This window comes from Crinia signifera, chromosome 4 (genome assembly GCF_055691185.1).
Source record: "Crinia signifera chromosome 4, ASM5569118v1, whole genome shotgun sequence".
Lineage (NCBI taxonomy): Eukaryota > Metazoa > Chordata > Amphibia > Anura > Myobatrachidae > Crinia > Crinia signifera.
Genome location: NC_139220.1, coordinates 18,398,499 through 18,422,692, shown reverse-complemented (window position 1 = coordinate 18,422,692; position 24,194 = coordinate 18,398,499). Strand labels below are relative to the sequence as shown.

Genomic DNA, 24,194 nt, shown 5'->3' with positions numbered 1-24,194 from the left:
GCTGCAGATGGGGCAGATGTAAAATGTGCAATCACAGCCTGACTAACAGCACACCTATACCAAATGTACAACAAAACAATACGGCGCTGCAGATGGGGCAAATATAACATGTGCACTCACAGCCTGAATAACAGCACACCTATACTGAATGTACACATAAAACTGTGCTGCAGATGGGGCAGATGTAACATGTGCAATAACAGCACACCTATAATGAATGTACACCAAAACAATACTGCATTGCAGATGGGGCAGATGTAACATGCACACTCACGGCCTGAATAACAGCACACCTCTTTCTAAAGTACCAAAACCAACTGCCCTGCTTTGAAAAATGTTTGGGTGTCACTTTAAATCAGGCATGTCCAACCTGTGGCCCTCCAGATGTGCTAAAACTACACATCCCAGCATGCCTTGCTACAATTTGCCTATTAGGGAATGCTAGAATGATGGCAATGCATGCTGGGATGTGTAGTTTTAGCACATCTGGAGGGCCGCAGGTTGGACATGCCTGCTTTAAATTGAGACCTGGAGACAGATTTCTGACAAGTACTTGAACGATTTAAGGCTGTAACTGGGAGGTTCAGTTCTACTGTACCCGAAGAACGATTTTATAACAAAAAAAAGTCACTAAAACGAGCAATTCCTCAATTAATGCAGCTATGTTTAAAAATCTATTTGTCGTACATCAATAATATTTTACATTTTGATTGTTATGTTTTCTAGATTGTAAGTAATGGCATCTGAACTAATTGATTGAAAGTGATGACATCAGAACTCATTGATTGAAAGTGATGACATCAGAACTCATTGATTGAAAGTGATAACATAAGAAGTTTTTCATTGTAGCTGATGACATCAGAACAAATTGATTGCAAGTGATGACATCAGAACTCATTGATTGTAAACGATGACATTAGAACATGTGTATAAAAATATTGAGTATAATAATATCACTACACAGCATGAGGTCAGTAGGAGAAAGGCAGAGGGAAAATTTACTAAGATGCGTATTCTATTTCACATGTGGTGTTGCTATTGGTAACCAAGCAGAATCTACTTCTCATTTATTTAGCACCTTCTAGAAGATAATAGCTAGTATCTGATTGGTTACCCATAGCAACATCACATGTGAAACAGAATTCCCACCTTAGTAAATTCCCCCCCAGAATGTCATGTAATTAGGACACACACAGGACAATTCCTATGTAACACCCCCCAGGCTGGTACAATCTCCCCATCCCTTCCTCTCTCACCTCTGCAGCGGTCGTTCAGGTAGGGGTCTTCAACACCAGAGCGGGGGATCAAAGTGTTGCTGGCTGGGGGGAAATTAAAAAAATAAATGATTCTTCGGCTGTCACCTGCAAAGGCAAAGCGAGTACCAGTATGATTCTTGGACTGGTTCTGTCGTACTGGTTTTGTTTCGAATCATATTTGCCCAAGTACTGCAAAGTATTTTCTGTTTCTATTGTACCTTCATCATGGTTGGGGCTATCCGGCCCCTCCTGTCCTTTCACACAGCAAGCTCTGAAGACAAGACTGCACTGGTAACCCAGGAACATGATCTGCTCGCAGTTCTGACCCTGTGCCTGCGCCATCCTTCCCAGCAGGCAGCAGTTGCAGCACCGCTGTGAAAAGAAATGATGTGAACATGAAATCACTAAGTCTCCGAAACATGATGGATTTCTAAAACAATATATTTTATATGGTCCTTCTGTGAACATACCCAACTGTGCTTCAAAGCATGCCTTCTTTCATATGTACACTAGATGGCAGTGTTGCTTCTGACATGCAGTTATACAGTATAGGTTTGTGCAGAATGTTACTGAATGTCACCTATAACTGGCTTCATGTGTCCACTAGATGGCAGTGTTACAGCTGAAGCGAAAATATACTGTACTAATAAGCCTGCTCAAAACAAAAGCTTGGAAAGCTAGTCTGCTAACGTCTTTGTTTGCGCATGTGTGAAAAAGAGATGTAGTTTCCCTCTCTGCCAGCAGATGGCAGTGTTTCGGAAACTCACAGGCACTAGATTATATATATATATATATATATATATATATATATATATATATATATATATAGTGATGGAGAGATTGTTCAACGTTTTGGATACAGTTACTGTATACGCAGTATCAGTGTTTGTAAGTTATTTACTTCTAGATTTAATATGACCCTTTTTTTCTGAATATTTCCTTATAGGCAAATTATTGTATATGGACGAATACACCATTCGTACATAGGTTAGAATTTTGTATGCACACAATTATCCTGTAACAAACCTGGCTGCAACCAGTGGCGTAACTAATAATTGTGCGCCCCCCTGCCGAAAATGCAGGGGGGCGCCCCCCCCCAAAAAAACAAAACAAAACAAGCAGCGTGGAGCCGTGGCGCGCGGGGGGGGGGGGGGGGGGGAGAGGGAGGGAAGGGGATTAAGGGGAGAGAGCGTGTGTGTGTGTATGTGTGTGTTTGTGTGCGTGTGTGTTTTACCTTGGGCCGCATCCGTCCGCGCCGGGTCCCGGCTCTCCCGGCTACTGCTGCTAACGAAAGTGACACTTGGAAAATGGCTGCCCCCATACAGCAGACGAAAAACTGTCTGCGGTATGGGGGCAGCCATTTTCCAAGTGTCACTTTTTGTATCAGTGAGAGAGCAGCGCTGCGGCAATAGCCGGGAGAGCTGGGACCCACACACACAGACAGGCAGGCAGGCAGACAGTGACTGTCGTCCCGCAGCCCCCCGGCGCCCACATACCCTCAGCGCCTCCCCGCCACGGCGGGGGCTGCGGGACGGTAGTTACGCCAGTGGCTGCAACGAATGCAAGAGGAGAAAATACAGTTATGTTTTTGCATGCAGGGAAAATACTGGCTTCTTTTGCATGTAGCTCACAAATGCTAGAAAGCTTTATTTTTACATTGCCATTTACAATCTAGCTAGGACACGCCCCTTCCCGGCTACATACCTCTCTGTACGAGGTAAATCCGGTGAATTGCTGTGCAATATTTTTTTTATTTTTTTTTATTTTTTTTTACATTTTCCCTAACTCTGAATTGGAAGTTCTGAATTAGAGGTTCCCAAACTCATGGCACACTAATAGTCCAGGGTTTTAGCACTGTTTATCTGTTCTTGGTGACAGGTGACTTAATTAGTACCTCAGTCAGTCTGATTTAACTATCTCTGCTGCGCCCAGGATTCACAAAGAATCTGCATTTGGGAACCTCTGACCAAAGTTTTGGTAACATTAGATACATGTGAAATTCCTGGGAGGTGTGCCAAGATGTACTGCAGTCTGTTACTTTGTAACTCCACCAGGGATAAATAATGTTATCTACAGGTATAATGTATATAAAAGTCTAACTACTCATCTCTGAGGTGAAGTACCAGGACTGACCACTGGGGGCTACTCGATGGTCCAAATGACTCCTTAACAGAAAGTGAAAGCAAAATGATCTGTTGCAAACTTCCTGTATATGGAGAGAGGGAGCTGTGAAGACAGAGATTGGAGGTAGGAGCAGGTGTGGACTTTTGACAGGCTTTTAACTAGTAACACTATTTGTCCCTTGTGGATGGATGTCTCACGATAGGAAATACTAATACCCCTTTACACCAGCCCTGCAGACCTGGGTCTTTGCATGGGAGAGCTCAAAATCCTAGGTCGGCAGGTGGTGTAAAAAGGTCTAGCCTGGTCATCCACCCGACAAGAGCTCGGGGTTTACCACGACTTCAACCCGGATCGCTGTGCAGTGTAAACGGTTAACTCGGGTCGAAGCAACCTGGGACCCGTTCGCTGCAATGGAAAAGCTGACACTGAGAGATGCTCTCATATCCCCATCTCAGGCCCCCTCATTATGCCAGGTAGGGAAGCCGGTGTAAAAGGGTCTAAAGCCGGGTCGTACCTGGCTTGGAGCCGAGTCCTAAATCCCGGGCTGATGTCCCCTCAGTCTCATGAGTAACTTAAAGTATAAATGTGGTAAAACTGAAGTGTGATGGGCGGACTACCTTGGTGCATTTGGTAAAGATCTGCTTCATCACTAGGGTACATGTAACAGTGAGTACAGCTGTACTTACTATCTACCGCAAACCACCACCACTGTGTATGTAACTGGGATGTTCATAGTTAGAGCCATCTGCTGGCGCACACACATCATTTCCAGCATAACCAATAAGATATTAATATGCCCGTACTGTATTTATACTACACCCAGTTTTCAGCCACTGACTAATAAACTGTATAGAGCAATGCAGCACTCCCCCCATCACATATAGGATTGTGGGGTGACACTTAATGAGATGCAAAAATGTGATTTTTGCGATTTTTTTTCCCCGCCAAACAAACGGCCAAAATGTTATATTTGCATATTTAATGAGATGCGAAAAACTGCAAAAATCACTGATTTTGCTGCGAAATTGCACATTCAGAAAGTGCGATTTTTAGTCGTGCTGGAACTCGCATCCAGACGTTTTCCCATTATAAAGTATACAAATCGCATATTTAATGAGATGCGAAAACGGGAAAATGTTACTAAAATTCGCCACACATGCAGACCAGGTTCTGGCAGGCGAATTTGCATGGTCCTGTCTTAAAAAATGTGTAAATGTTAATTATTTTTTTTTTTAAATGGCGTGAGGTCCCTCCTCCTGAGCATAACCAGAGCCGGGCTCATTGAGCCGGACCTGTTTTCAAAATATGGGGGTTCCCCGTATTTTTGGAACCGGGTCAGGCTCAATGAGCCTGAGGCTGGTTCTGCTCAGGAGGGGGGACCTCACGCCATTTTTTTTTTTAACACAAATTCGCATTTTTCCTCAAATTCGCACATTTTCATGACTAAAAATCGCACATTTTAATGACTAAAAATCGCACATTATCGCACCATATCGCACTTTTTTACCCGGAATACGCACCTCATTATATATGTGAATTCGCTGCAAATATTGCTATTTTAAAAAGTTGCGATAATGGGCGAATTTAAAAATGACTAAAAAATCGCATCCTATTAAATGTCACCCGTGATCTATTGCATTTTTTCATGTAGAACATGTGTTTAATTTAGTTACAGTCTGCAGCTGTACATGTGATAGCCACGGGTAATAGTCTACAGGAGGATTACCTTGTACCTTTATTAATAAGAAACAAGAGACAATATTTCTTGCTACGCAGATGACAGGAGCTGATAGCCGGCAGCTATTCTACAGTAGCTTATAAATAACATGGACAAGTCTTTTTAAGTTTCTGGAGGTGACACAGGGTTCCTCAACAGGGCGTGTATGCACATTAACTAAGCACTGCTTAAACTCTAGCCAAACAGTATATTATAAAGGGGTAGAAGTCATTGGGTCAGACCATCCTGTAGCCAATCAGAGCGTTACCCCATTCACCAGGCAGACCATTCTGTAGCCAATGAGAGCATTAGACCATTCACAGGGCCAGACCATCTTGTAACCAATGAGAGCGTTAGACCATTCACAGGGCCACACCATCCTGCAGCCAAATAGAGACAGCCCTTTCAGAGGACTAGAGATTAGAGATTTAGACCATTCAGCATCAAATTGGTGAACTGTAGGTGGGAGAAGGAGGGGGTGCATATTTATTTATATCCCTATCACCACAGAAATAGACAAAATGCTCAAAGGTTTGGGGTGCAAGGCTGTCTGCCACAGTAAAGCATAAGTAGCAAGTAGCTGAGACTATCCACCAAGGAGCAGTTCGTTAGAGTGTTTTATTGTTACTGTTTTATTAGCTGTCATCCCATGAAACAAATGTATGTTTGTATTAATCCTAGTACAACTCAACTCACCGTCACAAACCTGGCTTCACAGCTGGACTTATTCTCCTGGTCGCTGATGTCACAAGCGTCTTTCTCGTTTGCAATGGTGATGCCCGCGGTACAGTGTAGTTCCTCCAGCTGGTTTATGCAGCATTGCTCTTGGGTTATTCTAAGACAACACATTGAAGTCAGTATTTGATAGACAGTTTAGGCAAATTAGTTTTCATCTGCCATCCTCTCACATGGTTAAATTGGCTACAGATGCAGTGTGGTGATCCGATAACACAGTTATCAACTTGTGCACATGCAGATACTTTTATAGAGGCATGTAAACAAATCATACACCTGAAGTATAAACTGTCTGCTCAGACATGTGATGTTATGTAGATAGATAAGTCATGCACAATAACACATCGTTAAGAGATAGCTTGTACTGTAGTAATAATCCATTTAACCACTATACATATCAACCAAAGACACTGGCTGCTTCTATGTTCTGTTGTTAAGAAGTCTGTGTCAGAAAATATCTCCCATCTCACATAGCTTCAGCTTGGATAGACTTTTGGAATTTGAATTTAATTTTAGGTGGATACCCCAAGGCCAAGCTACCTTATATCCTATTTGTACATGGGGAATAGTTTCTCTGTAGTTCAGGAACATGTGGCTCAGGGACTGGCATGCGGGATAACCTCCTGGCTGTGTCTGGCTCTATGCTGCTACTGAATAACAGACCCCTGGTTTTCCTGCCGGCCCCTCTCATGTCTCTGGCATTAATTCCCAGGGGCACACCATAAAAGAAAGGGACGGTTTCCTAGCTCAGTCTGCTAAGAAGTCTCCGCTTCCTACACGTGTGCACAGTTGCTGTTTAGCTAAAGGCTGAGAAAGACTCTTTTTATTACGTGCCAGAGCGCTAGGAGCAAAGTCAGAAACCTCCAGATGACAGACTCGCTTTCTCTCTATACTGTTATATTGGTGAGAAATGTTTAATCAGATTCAGGGATTTATGTAGATCAGTCAGTCATGTCAGAGATAGAAATAACTCTGAGCCGGTAAGGAGAGTTCCCCAATCCCGCAGCCGGGAGCAAAGAGGATTCTCTCTGGTGGAATTATCATCTCTGCATTCTAACGAGGATCTGTAGCGGATTTGAGATATAATTCAGTTTGTATTGGATCAGGAAGCACATAGAAGTAAATGGATTATCTCCATCCTTGGAATTGTATCTCAGTTCATTTCACTGTATTAATAGTGTATTATGTTTTACTATAATTTATTTATGTGGCTTCACAAGGGTTCCGCAGCGCCTAACAGAAAACGTAAATGAGCTAAAATGTAGAATCTACAAACCCAATAAGAGCAGGGTTCTAATTCTATTGTATTTTGATAACAGCTTATGGGGGAGATCTGTCTTCTCAGCACTAGGGATGGCAATCCCGGGGAATTTTTTTTTTTTTTTTTAAATCCTGTAGGGCGCTACACATTGTATGCTGGTCATCAGGCGGTGCTCCACACTGTATGCTGCCATTGTAGGGCGCTACACATTGTATGCTGGTCATCAGGCGGTGCTCCACACTGTATGCTGCCATTGTAGGGCGCTACACATTGTATGTTGGTCAGTAGGCGGTGCTTCACACTGTATGCTGCCATTGTAGGGCGCTACACATTGTATGTTGGTCAGTAGGTGGTGCTCCACACTGTATGCTGCCATTGTAGAGCGCTACACATTGTATGCTGGTCATCAGGCGGTGCTCCACACTGTATGCTGCCATTGTAGAGCGCTACACATTGTATGCTGGTCAGTAGGTGGTGCTCCGCACTGTATGCTGCCATTGTAGAGCGCTACACATTGTATGTTGGTCATCAGACAGTGCTTCACACTGTTTGCTGCCATTGTAGAGCGCTACAAATTGTATGCTGGTCATCAGGCGGTGCTCCACACTGTATGCTGCCATTGTAGAGCGCTACACATTGTATGCTGGTCATCAGGTGGTGCTACACACTGTATGCTGCCATTGTTGGGCGCTACACATTGTATGCTGGTCATCATGTGGTGCTCCACACTGTATGCTGCCATTGTTGGGCGCTACACATTGTATACAGGACATCAGACGGTGCAACACATTGCATGATGGCCAGCTTAGGGTGCTCTATATTGTATGCTGGACACTATAGGGTGTATGCAATAATATAGGGTGTATTCTGGCCATCAGAGGATGCTCCACATTGTCTACTAGCCACCATAGGTTGCTCCTCATTGTATGCTGGCCACCAGAGGATTCTCAACATTGTTTTATGACCACCATAGGGCACACCACATTGTATGTAGGCCACAATATACATATTATGCTGGCGATCAGAGGATGCCCCACATTGTATGCTGGACACCAATGGGCGCACCACATTGTATGCTGGCCACTATAGCTTGCACCATATTGTATGCTGGCCATCAGAGGATGCTTCACATTGTATGCTGGTGCCATAGGGCGCTACACATTGTCAATCATAGGGTGGTCCACATCATACACTGGTCATCAGAGGATGCTCCACATTGTATGCTGGCCACCATAGTAGGTAATGCATGGTGCACTGGTCATCAGCAGGTCCTCTGCATTTACAATGACCATCAGGAAGAGCGATGCATTGTATACTGGGCATCAAGCTTGACGTTGGGTTGCCTGGAACATGGTTTACGGAAGGGGGAGATCTGCTTAGTATGCTGGACTTTCTGGGACATATTTAAATGTTTTCAGTTCACCCAGGGTGAGCATAGTTGCAGTAGGTGGGGGAAGGAAGGGGGCGAGTGGTATTTTGGTATCTTCTAAATCTGCCTTGGTCTTCATCTTCTGTAACGGAATAAGTCCTGTTTATACGCAGGTACATGAGTTCTAGGTGACGTTCTCTCTCTATAACACTATTACCACCGCTTATAGTCGGGTCTGTATAACATGTTGTGTAATTCCTGGGACTTTGTATTGGTTTGTTTGTTCTTACGCAGTTCTCCTCTATACGAAATTGTTGTATGATTGTCTCTACCGATTCAAGTGCTCGGCTGAAAGTTATAATTTATTGTGACACGTTTGTGAACAGCTGCAGCCTGTAAATTGTAACTCGCATTCCCCTGTCACTGACTTGCGCCAGTCCCCTTCATAGTGAGCAGGGAGGGCTTTTTTAGATGAGTGCTTTTTGGCAGAATGTCCTCTTACTACATTACATTACTCAACATGACAAGAACAATCCGCTCTGAAAGTACTGGAGGCAATGGGACGGTTGCCCAGGGTGCATAAACCCCTCTGCGAAACGCATGTGTGGCCGTGTAAACTGCGCGTGCATGCAGAACACCAGGAAACGGTGCATGCGTGATTCTCAGCCTGTCAGAAAAACCTGCGGCTTAGTCTGAAAACTCTGATAAAGGCCCTTCAGTAACAAGTTGTTCATAATGTATCAACTATTTATTGGACTATTAATCTGTATCACATTCTTTTGTCAAATCTGCAAGTTTGGTTACGTGTTGTTTTCTTTTATACCTGGTGCGTTTCATTTAAGCATCAGTGAGTTCTACAGACTGTTCTAACTCAAAGAACTACATAACCCATCATGCCTTGCTCCATTGCCTGAAGTTCAATCAAGTTAGGAGAGCAGGAAGCTCTTACCAGTCATAAATATGTACTGCATATACAAAAGAGCTTCAAGGAAATGGCGCAAGGTACAAAGCGTACATTATTAATTACAGCTTAGATTTATAGCAACACTAAATAATATATAATTACCCACGATCATTGATGGCTAGTAATTGCTTCGCCCGGGGCTATCCTATTAGCCCTGCCGAGCCAGCATGAACTCTGGTTTATCAGGGATTTTGTGTTACCTGCCTGAGGCAGGTAAACCATAATCCCAAATAAGTGTTGGCTCTTTGGGGATGCGGCCGCTAAAACACACGCACGTTTCAACGAACCTGTGTTTTTTACGGAAGTTCTAATTGGATACCCCTTAAAATTATATGAGTGAATCATTGGGGAAAAATCATTAAAGATTCTCGTTTTCACTACCAATGTCTCATTGCATGTTATTGGATTCCCGCCTAGGAATGAGCAGATTCTTATTATGTGTTGGCTTCCATTTGACCGGTTGGCATTAAGCCGCTCACAAAGCAGTGAACCTAGCAAGTGGTGTCGAATCACCCCCCTTTGTTTTACATATGTTCAATTTTATGATTTACCTAGAACAAGATTTACACTATTTCAGGTGTAACGGTCTGCAGCATAATTACTGTGCACCCTGGGTACTCACTTGCACTGCTTGGATTCGGAGATAACGGGCAGGCTGGCACACTCCTTCTTTTGCGATGCCCACTCGTACCCGCTGGTACAGCATGCGTCATCCGTTACCTGGGCAGCAGCTGGGGAGACAACACAGGGTTCCAGTTACAGCCAGCACATAAGAGTAGGAAGCAATGTTATCACCTGCCGGCTGCCATGGATACTCAACTGACATTTTTTAAACAAGTGACAGTTAGGAGCTGAACATATGACAGGAGCTGATTGGATGGAGCACCATTTATCATACACAATGGGGGAAATGTCCTAAGATGGGAGTTCTATTTAACATGGGATGTTGCTATTGGCAACCAATCTGAATCCACTTCTTATTTTTTTTTAGCACCTTCTAGAAGATAATACTTAGTATCTGATTGGTTGCCCATAGCAACATCCCATTACACGTCCGCTCGCATGTGGTCGCACAGAGGAAAAAAAATCTTTCAATGGTCACTTAACATCGATTGATATTTCCTCCCTTCGCAGATAAAAAAAAGTCTATACTTCCTTTTATCCTACACGGTGATGGCCAAAATGGGGGCGGGCTCTGACGTCATGTGACATGAGCCGGTGGTCCCGAGCTTGGAGCGGCACCTCTGCATTATAACGGGCCTGCCCACCATTTTTTGGACACGCCCATGAAACGCTGGGAGGGCCTGTCGGAAAAAAGGTCCCCGCAAGAGGGAGGTGGGTGGCGCAGTGACACGAGATGCCTTAGCCAGCCCATGCTGGGGTTCAGGATTGTCAGTCCTGAAATGTAGGAACAAGCAAAGATAAAAAGGAAATAGCAGCGCTTATAAAAATGAGCACAATTATTTAAAAATCAATTGGACTGATTTTACAATAATACATTTTAGTTAAGAAAAATACCAGAAAAAAAAACAATTAGTATTGCATATGCATACAGTGAAAAACAACTCTCTCTGCACATGTTACATCAGCCCCACCGGCAGCACAGCATGGCTTTGTCCACTAAAGAAGTCTGATTTTTTGCAAACCAACCTGAAAAACCCCCTTGGAGTGGTTGGGGAGACCAGTAAATGAAGCCATACGACAGGATTCCAGCCAAAGAGCCCCGGGAATGTTAACTCAAATCATCAGGAATAACAAAAAAAAAATTAAATAACCAAAAACAAACTTTTCTAAGTTAAACGTTAAGATTTGAAGTGATTTAATTATTTTAATTGTTTTGATTTTTTTTTTTTTTTTTTATCCCTGCTCCAAATCCCGAAGGAACGACTCAGCGGGTTCTGACAATGGCAATCTATTTAATGAGCAGCAAACGTTTCACAATTCTGTATTTACTAGATTCTAACGAGGACCAACTTCTGGGAAGTGAGGGGACTGCGAGGCAGACAGACAAATACAACAACATAAATCAGACAATGGGCATTATTCTGGTTCACTCGCAAAGGCAAATTCCTTCTCAAATGGGCACAACCATGTGCAATGCAGGGGGGCAGATGTAACGTGTGCAGAGAGAATTAGATTTGGGTGTTATTTCGTTTCTGTGCAGGGTAAATACTGGCTGCTTTATTCTTACACTGCAATATAGATCTCACTTTGAAGTAAAACCCCACCCAAATCTAATTCTCTCTGCACAAGTAACATCTACCCCACCTGCAGTGCACATGGTTTTGTCCATTTGAGAAGGAACTTTCCTTTGCGAGTGAACCAGAAAAAGGTCCAATATATATAAGGGTTCGGAGAATGTGGACCCCCAATTTGTGTAGCGCGTACTGTTCGAAGTGGCGGCACCAGGTGCCGTATTGGGTATGGGTCATAGGGTCGACTCAATAAAGGATGACACAAGCATTCGGTCGACAATGGGATGGTTGACAGTCAAAAGGCAACATGGACAGCGTCCCCTCAGTCATACCACAAGAAAAGCCTGTGTTTGTCCCTCTGTACATTATTCTGTAGGAGCCTTGACAGGCTCCGCGCTGCCTCTGATTAACAACCCTCCCATGACAAGGCTGCTGCTGCTGTCCTGCATGGGCCTGAGAAGCATATGATGAGCTCCACCAAGCAGAGCTCAGCACAAGCCTTAGTCAACTCCCAGTAATGCACTGCAGTGTGCCTTGGCTCCCAATGCTCAGCACCATTAATCATTGTCACATTGGCAGATAGGTGAAGCTGCTGCACTACCCTCACTGCCATGCACCAAACCTTTAGCTAAAAAACAAAAATACATGCCAACCACAGGGGGCCCCTGTGCCCTCCCCCCACCCTTTAATCCAGCCCTGCCTATAACAGAAATGACTTTCTTCCCATCTGGTTACTGAGTACAGCGGAGCGTGCTGGGATATGTTAGTGGAATATTCTTTCTCGTGACAAATAAAAGTTTGAGCAGCCTGTGAGACCGTTACAGATCCTGAGCAATGGAGTGTGTGCAGGGGCTTCTGGGTGCTAGGCATAGCGCTGGAGTGTGTGCAGGGGCTTCTGGGTGCTAGGCATAGCGCCGGAGTGTGTGCAGGGGCTTCTGGGTGCTAGGCATAGCGCTGGAGTGTGTGCAGGGGCTTCTGGGTGCTAGGGATAGCGCTGGAGTGTGTGCAGGGGCTTCTGGGTGCTAGGAATAGCGCTAGAGTGTGTGCAGGGGCTTCTGGGTAGTAGGCATAGCGCCGGAGTGTGTGCAGGGGCTTCTGGGTGCTAGGCATAGTGCTGGCTGTACGGCCGTTTGGCAGGAAAACCGAACACGTAATCCGTCATCTCTAATACCGAGCCTGAGCTTCTATTAACATAAAACATTCACTTCCAATAAATAAACCGAACGTTCTATTGGCACTTAGTAAATAGATGCTTTCCAGCTTTAAAACAAATAAAACTGCTTTTATTGCGGTAGATATTTTAAAGCATTTAGAGAGAGAGAAAGTTTTTGGTACTTGTGTATTATCACGGCACCCCCGATATTTAGTCGCATGATTTTTCATAGCATCGCATCGCATGCCATACACCCGATGCACTGAGATGCGATGCGATTTAAGCCCCCTATGCGATGTTAAATTGTATAAGCACCCTAATGGGTGGTTACAATGTTAAATGCACCCCTACGCCACCCCCCAGTATAAACGTGAACCCGAAGCGCGGCGAGCACAGCGAGCCCGTGAGGGGCGGCGGTACGCGTCCTCCGACCTTTTCATACCCCCACTATCCACGTCGGCGTGAAGTTGATTCTATAAAGTGTGGCGAGCGCAGCGAGCCACCGAGCCCTGCGAGGGGACGCGTATACCTGTTAAGTTATGCGCGTCCCCTCGGGGGGCGCACTGTGCTCGCCATGCTTCGGGCTCGATGGCTCGCTGCGCTCGCCACACTTTATAGAATCAACTCCACGCCGACGTGGATAGTGGGGGTATGAAAAGGTCGGAGGACGCGTACCGCCGCCCCTCGCGGGCTCGCGCTCGCCACGCTTCGGGTTCACGTTCATAGTGGGGGTGCATTTAACATTGTAAGAACCCACTAGGCTGCTTATACAAGTTATAATCGCGTCCCATCGCATTGTATGCCATATACAATGCCATACAATTTTAAAATTGTATGACATTGGGGAACATCGCGCGATATTGCATCGCATCGCATACCATCGCATGCCTTATGGTCTGCGATGCGATGGGCACCGTGATACTACACAAGTACCACGGGTTTTTTTTATTTAGCTTTATGACCTACGCTTTGGAGAGAGATAACGTGGTAGTCAATCGGCTCCCAACTGCCATGTTCCAGACTGTTTGAAAAATGACAGTTGTTAGCCGATTGGCTAGTACTTTATCTCTCTCTGCTTTATCTCTTATAAAGCTTTTGATAAATCATATAAAAAAAACATATTTGATGCTCCTGAGAAGAAGATAAGCTTTATTTGCACCATAACTGTCTATAGCAGCCTACCAGCCTTCCTCAGAAAAATGGGGGGCTGACAGTTTTTTGAGGGGGGTTCATAGTTTTTCCAACTTTATTTACTATACATATAAGATATTGGGAGCCTCGTGGGCAACGGTGGTCACACAACATGACATATACAATATCCCCCCCCCCCACCACCACTTCCAAACATCTTGTGTTTACTAATTTTGTGTTGACCATGGTCATGTTGACACTTTGAATGTGTCGGCATGCTGACCTCAACCACTGCCAGACTTTCATGTGTTGACACTATTCCACACTTGGGCGTGTCCACAGATTTTACACTCAGGGTACACTCCAAAGCACCTGACGTAATATTGCATTACCCAGCCTCTTCTCAGCACTGGGAGCAATGTCCGCCTGCCCTGGACACACATATAACAGGAAGTCACAGGTGCTGCTAATCAGCCAAACCTTCATCACACCAGTTTAGAAAACCTGGACTGGATCAAATTTTCCTGATGCTGCTCTTAAACCTGGACTGGATGTTCCACATTACCCTCATATGGAAATATGCTGTATCTGCCACACTGTATATATATGTGTATCGGTGTGGGTGGTAAGGTCCAGAGTGTCATGGTAGACAGCCAATTGGTGGTTACCAAAAGGTCGATATCCACTAGGTCAACACAAGCAAAAAGTTGACATGCACTAGGTTGCAGAAGGTCGACATGCACCAGGTTGACACAAGCAAACAGTCAACATGGAAATGCCAACATTTTAAAAGGTCGACGTCAAGTCGTCGTCGTCCCCCCCCCCCCCCAAAAATCACGAAAAAAGTTCAACTTTTTTTATGTGTCGACATTTGCCATGTTCACCTTTTTGTCAATGTTCATCTAGGGCATGTTGACACTGTAGATCAGGCATGTCCAAACTGTGGCCCTCCAGCTGTTGTGAAACTACACATCCCAGCATGCCTTGCCATAGTTTTAGCATTCGCTAATAGCAAAACTATGGCAAGGCATGATGGGACTTGTAGTTTCACAACAACTGGATGGTCATAGTTTGGACATGCCTGCTGTAGATCTATTATCCAGATATATATACACATATATTATTTTTTTTTACATGGTACCACACAACACATTACAAAAATAGAAGACTAAAAAGTAAGTCATTAGCCTAGTAATATCAAAACCTTTATCTAGGATGGCATGTCCCATTCCCAAGAGCTTGCAATCTAAATGCACCTAAACTGTCCATCTTTAGCTGATCCCTAGGTCCAAATAATGATCCGCCGCGTCATATAACAGAGCAGTGTCCCCTGGTTTGGATGCGGTGGAATCCACACCTCCATCAGCCAGGAAGGTGTTTGCTCAGCTAAGCAGACGCTATAAAGCAATATACTGAATGAGAGTAATGAATGTCTCAGTAGAACACCCCTTAAAAGTGTCATAAAATAGAGATTCTTGTTTCCATGCGATGGTTCCGCAGTGACGGGGAGCGGAGAGCCAGGATGATGACATCGGCCTTCGGCTGCCCAGATCTCCAGCTGGAAGGGAAACATTGTCCGGGGCTGTGAAATTTTACTAGATGTCTCATGTTGGCGATGGTATTACGCATGTGCTGCCATTGCTCTGCTGTGTGTAACGTGTTACTCCTGCACCGTCAGGCGACTTTTCTCAGCCGTCCTTGTTTTTCTTTTCCGAACTCATGTTAGGTTCTGTTTCTGCTGCGCCCTCAGGCGATATAGTCTTCTATCTGCACCTGCCTGTTCAGCTGCCTGTACTACGGGGATTATTCTGGTTCACTCGCAAAGGCAAATTCACTCTCTAATGGACAAAACCATGCTGCACTGCAGATGCGGCAGATGTAACATGTACAGAGAGAGTTAGATTTGGGTGGGGTTTGTACTGATATCTATATTGCAGTGTAAAAAAAAAACCCAGCCTATATATATCCTGCATGGAAACAATATAACACCCATATCTAACTCTCTCTGCACATGTTACATCTGCCGCATCTGCAGTGCAGCATGGCTTTGTCCATTAGAGATTGAATTTGCCTTTGCGAGTGAACCAGAATAACCCCCTACATGTATAGCTAATTTGTACCTTCTGTAGACATCTGCCCTGTCTATAAGGAGTTAAGCTGCCCATACACTAGCTGATTTTGGTCCGATTTCGGCCAGATCAGTCGGATCTGGCCGAAATCGGACCAAAATCGGCTAGTTTTGATGCCCCCTCAGATCCGATGCGCGGTCCCGTGCGCATTGGATCTGCGTCGGGTGGTCGGACCTGCTGCACGTCCGATCACCCGACTTGGGACCTAGTCTGTAGTGGTAGTGGGGCGGTCTGGGTGGGCGGCAAGTGCAGGGTCCGGGGCGGCTCTGCAGAAACACTGCGCTGGTCAGCGGCGGCAGTGTTTTGAAAACAATTCAAACGATAGGCCTGCCGCTGATTGGCTGAGGGAGAGAGCACTCCCAGCCAACAACGAGGTCGCTGATTGGTTGAGAGCACATCCTCTCTCAGCGGCCAGCCTATAGTTTGAATTGTTTTCAAAACACTGCCGCCGCTGACCGCACGGTCTCCGCAGTGGCCATCCAGCCGGACACTGCGGAGACTCCTGCACGCCCTGGACCCCATCCAGCTCGGACTCCAGACCCCCTGCAGCTCCCCGGGAATTTACATGGGATAAATCGCATGCAATTTATTTATGTGAAAAATGGCACATCAAGTGCCAAATCGTAGTCAGCTCTCCCGGGGAGCTGCCGGAAGAGCTCAGAGGACATTAGGTCCAACTTGTCTTGCAAACAAGTCGGCCTAATGTATGGGGGCCCTAACAGTTAAAGGGTAATTTCACCCCAAACTTAAAACTCACGTACGGGAACTTCCAAGATTTGAAGATGCACAATCATGGGAGGGAAAAATTCTGCAGATCACTCAAACAAATCTTTAATGTATGGGCAAAGGGCCTGATTCAACCCTGGCCATAGACCCGCGATTTTGCCGATTATCCAACAACTGCTCGACTTAATGAACCCCAAACCCAAGGGGAGAGATGTACCAAGCTTTAAAAAGAGATTTAGGTGAAAAGTTCTTCCAAAAGCAACCAATACCCCTTTCACACTCGCAGAGACGGGTCATACCCGGGAATGTGTTCCCGGATGCTTCCCGGGACTCTACACGGGAATGTACCCTTTCACACTGCACTCAGACCTGGGATCGACCCAGGACAGCCCCATTCACACTGATCCCTGGGAAATCCCTGCAAATACATATGCATGTTATTAAAAATGGACTCCAGGGCTCTGAAAGATGACATCAGCATTTGTGAGCCCAAGAAAGCTCCAATCAGCAGCTTTTTTAAAGTCCCGTGTACCCGATCCCGGGTACGGGACCATTCACACTGACCGCATCCCGGGTCGATTTCGGAATTTACCCAGGTCAGGACCTGAATATAAATCCTGGGATGTTCATCCCGGGATATTCTTTCAAGACCCTTTCACACTGAGCTAAATCCCGAGTTGATGCGCGTTCAATGTGCAAAAACCCGGGATATTTTTGCAAGTGTGAAAGGGGTACAACCAGCTTCAAATTGTCATTTCAAAGACTTTCCTAGATAAATGACAGTTAGGAGCTGATTGGTAACTTTGGCCAACTACTCCACTTCCCCTAACTCCAAGGCATAATACATCTCTCCCATAAAGGAAAATGTATCCTTCAAGGCTTAGCACAAATGCTACATAATTGTTATATAAAAAAGGCGTCAATAATGGATGAAAAGCTGATTGGTTGCCGGCGCCATGTGATAACACAAGCACCGAGCGATGGGACTAAGGTCTAGGACGGCACTGTAGGCAACGTGGGAGGCCCGTCTGGATGGGATACGGTCACTAGGTCTACAAGCATTAGGTCGACACCACTAGGTCGACATGTATGAAGGTCGACATGACTGAAGGTGGACATGTTTCAGGTTGACAGGGTCATTAGGTCGACATGGGGAAGGTCGACAGTCAAAAGGTTTACATGGGGTTTTTTACTTTTTTTGAGCCGACATGTGCCGACAGGCGGTATTTCATGCCCTACCATCCACTAGGGCATGGTGGGAGAATAAAATAGTGTGCTGAGCATAGCGAGGCACCGTGCCCGAAGCATGACATGCCATGCGAGGGGAAGCTGTGCTACATTTCAGTGCCCATGTTGACTGTGTCGACACTCGAAACAAAAAAAAAGGAAAAAACACCATGTCGACCTTCCCCATGCTGACACAATGCTTGTGTCGACCTAATAACCCTGTTGACCTAACCCATGTTCACCGTCAGTCATGTCGACCTTCCTGCATGTTGACCTTCCTGCATGTCGACATTCATGCATGTCGACCTAGTGGTGTCAACCTAATGCGTGTCGAACTGATGCTTGTCTATCCAATGATCCATACCCGTCTGGATGTGACCAGGGGTGCTGACAGCTTTGCCGAGCCCCAGTACTGGGAGGAGGCGTCGCCAATGCAGGGAGGTGTGGCCAGACTCCCTCATTAGAAGATATTTAAAATGCTGGAAAATGTGTGGCCTCAACGAATCCGCAAGCGCCTCAAGGGGGAGTGCCGGTGCCAAATCCAGTAATCTGTGATGGCAGGTGGAAACACTCCCATCTTGGGGGGGGGGGGGTTCCTCTGGGCCCCACCAAAAGGCCTAGGTACCCCTCTCTCTCGGCAATATTGGATGTGACCCAATCATTCTGCAATCAGCAATTCTGTGGCCTGTTAGTGCATCTGGCAGGTGACTGTGGGGGAGATGTATCGAACCTGTGAGAGAGATAAAGTGGAGCCATTGCCTATAGCAACCAACGAGCTTCTAGCTTTCATTTATCTAGCACGATCTATGAAATGACTGAATTTGAGTTGGTTAACGTGGGCAACCTCTCCACTTCGTAACTCTGGAAAGTTTGATACATCTCCCCCCACCGACCTGATCATTGCTTCAAGTCGTCCTCTTCCGAGTCCGCGCAATACACCTGGTTCTCGTTACGAGCGGCAGCAGAGGTGAAATCCGCACGCAGGATCCCCGAGCTGATAAAATCGTCCAGACAGAAGAGAAACCCTCAGCCCAGAGAGAAAGAATAAATGAGTTTTGTAGCTGTTTTCAGTCAAGGAATCAATCAGACACGGAGAATAACAATATTGTATAATCAGTCGGACCGCGGGCCAAACACGCAGCCAGCGCTGCGAGAACGGATTCCACATTGTTATTCTATCCGTGCCAAGTCCCCTTTCCTCCTAAATGAAGCGTTTTAAAGCCAGATTTCAGACACAAATCACGACTTCTTGAAAATAAACAACTGTTTGGCCGAAACTTTGGTTTCGCCCAATTTTCCGAAGACCGCATGACATTGACACAAAAAAAGTGAAAAACTTTGATTGGGTTGACCTTCTGCAGTCGGCCTAATGACTGTGGACCTATATTGTCTGTGAGCTATACCACCCCCTTGTGGCCACAGTATCTAATGGCATCTTTAGATGAACACGTTTACGCACAGAGGGACCTTAGATCCCTCTCCAGAAGACTAATCTCCCTGCATGCAATGCAGGCTGTGATAATAAGATTTTATGGAGCAGATTTTTCAAAGCCTGGAGTGAGATAAACTGCGGCATCTTAATGCCATGTTACAGGCTGTGTTGGTAGTTTATCTTTCTACTACACTTTATCTCTCTCTACAAGCTTTGATACAGATGCCGCTATACATTATGTGACATTTGACTACAATTGGTAAATAGGCCTTATCTCCGTGGCCAGCACATGACAGCGAGAGTCTCATTGGTGACGTGATCTGCAGGAGAGTTTGCACACACGTCTGTGGCACATTTTATTCTTCTCACATGAAAGGGACGTTACCTTAGGGATGGACTCCAGCACTACGGCTAATTGGGGAAAGGTGGATTTAGTAAAATCTTCAAATCCGGACATCCACCCTCATTGACTACCTAATCCTCTGACATTCCCAGCTGTGGTCCTCAGCTGGTTCCCCCATGCAGTCTGCATCCTGTTGTATATAGTGCTATGGCAGGGCTGGGCAACACCAGCCCTCCGGATGTTAATGAACTACACATCCCAGGATGCCTTGCATCAGTTTCAGCATGGCTACATAGCAAAACTAATGCAAAGCATCCTGGGATGTGTAGTTCATTAACATCTGGAGGGCCAGTGTTGCCCAGCCCTGTCTATGGCATACCTCCCAACTTTTGAAGTTCCCGAAAAAGGGGCGCGGCCTCAAGAAATGGGGGCGTGGCCTCGCGGGGTGACGCGAACTCCGGCCACGCCCCGTTTTAGCTGAATAGACGCTGTGCGAAAAGCGTGACAGTTGGGAGGTATGCTATGGTAATGAATGAAAGGGTCGTCAGTTTCTAGATCAGGGATGGGGAACCTTTGACCATCCAGCTGTTGCTGAACTACACATCCCAGCATGCTCTGCAACAGTTTTAGCATGGCCAAATAGTAAAACTTTACCAGGGCATGCTGGGATGTGTAGTTCAACAACAGTTGGAGGGCCAAAGGTTCCCCATCCCTGGTCTAGATAAAAAAGTCAATAGGTTGACACCAAAAGGTCGGCATACACAAGATTGACATTGACAAAAGGTTGACATGTTAAAGGTTGACAAATTAAATGGTCAACATGTGTTTTTCAGGTGGGTGTTTTGTGTCAATTTATTGATTTATTACCAGTTACTGATATAGCGCACACACAGGACCTTGGGGGCGATTCTCTAAAGCAGAAATGCGGTAAAAACCCCGTTATCGAGGTTTTAGCGAATTTCGGTATGCTGTATGGCCCCTCCGCAGTGGCAGCGCTGCAGAGGGAATCGCCAGCAAATGCTGGCGATTACCTGTTGAAGCCTATGGGCTTCTTACCGCAGCGCTGTTTGAGGGATCCATCACGGATCCCTCCCGGCATGCCCTGCGGCCGGCGCGTCACAGACCCGGAAGTCCAGTGCCGGCATCGCATTGCAAGGGACAGCTCTTATCGCAAGAGCTGTCCCATGGGTTAATAACCGCATATGTTACAGCGTATGCCGTTATTAAGAATGCGGTGGCCGGCGAAGGGGGGGGGGGGGGCGATAATGTGCAGTGGATGTTACAACATCCCGCCCCTTATTCTGGTCCATGCATGCACAGGGTGCGAGCAGCCACAGCGCACAGAGAGTTAGCCGGGCGCTCGCACCCACCATTGCAGGTGGGGGGAGGCGGTGGGTAGTCGCACCCATGGGAACGCCCAGCGTTGGGTGGATGACGCGTGTGCCAGGGATGTCAGCTGCCCGCCATGTTCCCCTCCAGGACACACACAAGGCTAAGACATCTGAGCGTGTCTTCGGTTTGTGTACGGTTTGTGTCTTACAGTTCCCAATCAGAGTCGACATCGATGCTAAAGTATGAAAACAAATGAAAATAATTCATGTTGACTCTTTCACGTTTCGACCATTGCCACGCTTACCCTGTGCATGGGTTGGCCTTTTTTTGTCAATGTCGACCCTGTGCGTGTCAACATTTTTGTCAATGTCGACTTTGTGAGTGTCAACATTTTGACTTCGAACTAGACTGTCGACCAGATCCTCAGGATACCGGTGTGATTTGGGGGAAAGATATCAAACCTTCTAAAGAGGAAGGTGTAAAGTTGCCAATAGCAACCAATGATATTCTAGTAAACATTTTATAGAATGTACTGTATAAATGACAGCTAAGAGCGGATTGGCTGTGCAACATCTCCCACCTCAATCTGTAGGAAGCTTCCTGACCACACCGTTCATCCATCTGTTCTATACAAACTTCAATATGAGCCCATCTATTATCCTGGCTGGGCTGCGCTGCTGACAGCCCCACTAATTCTATCCCCCTAAATCCGGAGCCTCTTATTTACACACACTCACCAGACCTCAGTGCTTTTGCCTTTGATCACATATTTTAGAAACCTCCCATTGTCCCAAACCTCCGCCATTACCAAAGATGAAATGACAAGTGTTCCTTTGAACCTGTGTTCAGGAATAACAAATCGTCAGCACCTGAGTAACATTTAACGCTTCATTGACTCAGTCCTGGCCCAGAATAAACGCTGGATGATCTACAAAGAGCCCAGGATGGGGAATGCACTGAAAATCCCAGACTATCAGCCAATCACAGCAATTCAAAATAAGTTCTTAAGTGTGGGGACAAGGCATAGATGTGTGTGTGTGTGTGTGTGTGGGTGTGTGTGTGTGGGGGGGGGGGGTCGGTCAAAATCAAAATGACATTTCACTGAAATAATTATGCTGTTTTCATCAGCGACCAACGATTTTGGCTGAAAATTGCAAGCTATTCTGTCTCATTCTGTCTCTACCTCATTTTGACTAGAAATCACTGGTCGCTGGTGCACAGGTGTAGTCAGGTGCTGCACAAGTGTAGTCAGGTGCTGCACAGGTGTAGTCAGGTGCTGCACAGTGCATTGTGCACCAGCGACCTGCAATTTTTTAGCCAAAATTTGCCAACATTTTTAGTTTTGTTTGCTTAACCCTTTGAGTGCCAAGTAAATTTGTGAAAATTGTCAAGCACAGATTGTTATTCACCATAGTGACCTGTAATGTTTCCCTTATACAGGAAATATAATCTTTTTTTTTTACACAACATTATTTATTTGAATTTATATAACAAATGTGAGCGACGCTGGGATTTTTAGCGGATATTTAGCACAAGGCGACGCATATGGCATGGCCGATATACACAAGATTGACACAAGGAAGATAAATTCATTTTGGGGAAGAGGTACAAACAATGGCAACTTTACTGAACGATGAGCTTTGCAGGCAGAATTACTAGCAACATCATATAAAATACGATTATGTTTATAAATTGACGTCTTTGTATTTACATAAAACAGTTGCAATAGTGAACTCAATAAACTCTTCAATATGACAGCTCTGTATAATAGAGAGTTACTGCAGGACCTGACTGTGCGTAACACAATGCATACTCCATCAGATCATGAACTTTGGATGTCACCTAAATGGAGAAAGCTGATGTCTGTACGCTGATGATGATGTCATCGTGTCAGCCTCTCGGAGGTCCCATGTGAAGATCTGGGATAGTAATCTCATTTCTGGCTCTTTTACAGTTTATCCTCAATCCAGAAACCCTCCTGTACGACGGCTTCATATAATATCACAGTCTCGCTATAAATAATAATTGCTGGTGTGTGTGTGTGTGTGTGTGTGTGTGTGGGGGACGACGACGACATAGACAGCCAATCAGCATTATGCAATAGGGCCCTTTTGGAAACAAAGGGGACAATGGTTATATAGTGAGTGATTGACAAATTCAATATAAGCACCCAGGTAAAAATCAGATCTAGGCTGCGAAGCTGCTGTGCAATTCAGGTGTGGCATGGAATATTGTTATGTACTAATACTGTAGCTCCACGTTACCCCATGCAACCATTTGTTAAAAATCAATGTACCCATTATATACTGCGGGAGGCGTACTGTGCATCCATGGAACACCTAAAGGCGTTATCTCAGGGTTGCCTACTTTTAAAGTCTCCTCGCTGGGAGAAGCCCAGAGAGGAGACTGTCAGCCGCACTTTGGGGGCGTGGCCTGATGTAGATGTCATCAAGCCCCGCCCCCGACACTGATGCACCAATTTGCGGGTCTTTGAGGAGGAGGATGGGCTAAATTACGCAATTTCAAGGGAGCCCTGTCCCCTCCCCTGAAAAGCCACGATTCGCAGTAATTTATCGCTGCGACCAAGGAGATTCAGGGGGTGCCGCCGGTATCTGGGATTGTTGCCCACTTTTCCAGGGAGCCGAGAGGGGGACCCGATGTTCGGGAGCCTCCCGGCCATTCTGGGAGGGTAGGCAACCCTGCTTTATGTACTAAGCCTTTGAGAGATAATAAGTGGAAAGAGATAAAGGGGCAAATTCAGGATCTCGCAGTGTGATCCGAATTCAGCCTCAGCCTTGACGGTCAGAGTTTATACATGCATATTTCTTACACACTCGCCGGGCCGTTCCCACATCCCCTCGTATGGTACCAAAGGGATTCGGCGGCAGGGGGCCATTCGGCGGGGCGGCATCTCAGTGCTTGGTGAGCAGAGATTTTCGCTGCTTACTGAGCCAACCAGAATCAGCACCATGATACAAGCTGTGTTTAAAAAATGATTAAGGAGCAGATTGGTTGGTGCACAGACTCTCTGTTCCCTAAGTACCATCCAATCAGCTCCTCTCATTTATTTTCAAACACATAAGCTGATTAGTTAGGGCTT

General features: G+C 45.7%; 1 protein-coding gene across 2 annotated transcripts in view; it reads right to left on the bottom strand.

Annotated features, from left to right (window-relative positions):
• Positions 1 to 24,194, bottom strand: part of FBLN1 (fibulin 1) — a 64,058-nt gene that overhangs the window by 32,642 nt on the left and 7,222 nt on the right. For both annotated transcript variants that reach the window (XM_083181290.1, XM_083181292.1), the window contains exons 2-5: positions 10,049 to 10,157; positions 5,794 to 5,932; positions 1,475 to 1,628; positions 1,257 to 1,319 (exon numbers count right to left, since the gene is read on the bottom strand). In XM_083181290.1, coding sequence (XP_083037416.1) covers positions 1,257 to 1,319; positions 1,475 to 1,628; positions 5,794 to 5,932; positions 10,049 to 10,157 — 465 coding nt within the window. The remainder of the gene's footprint in view (positions 1 to 1,256; positions 1,320 to 1,474; positions 1,629 to 5,793; positions 5,933 to 10,048; positions 10,158 to 24,194) is intronic.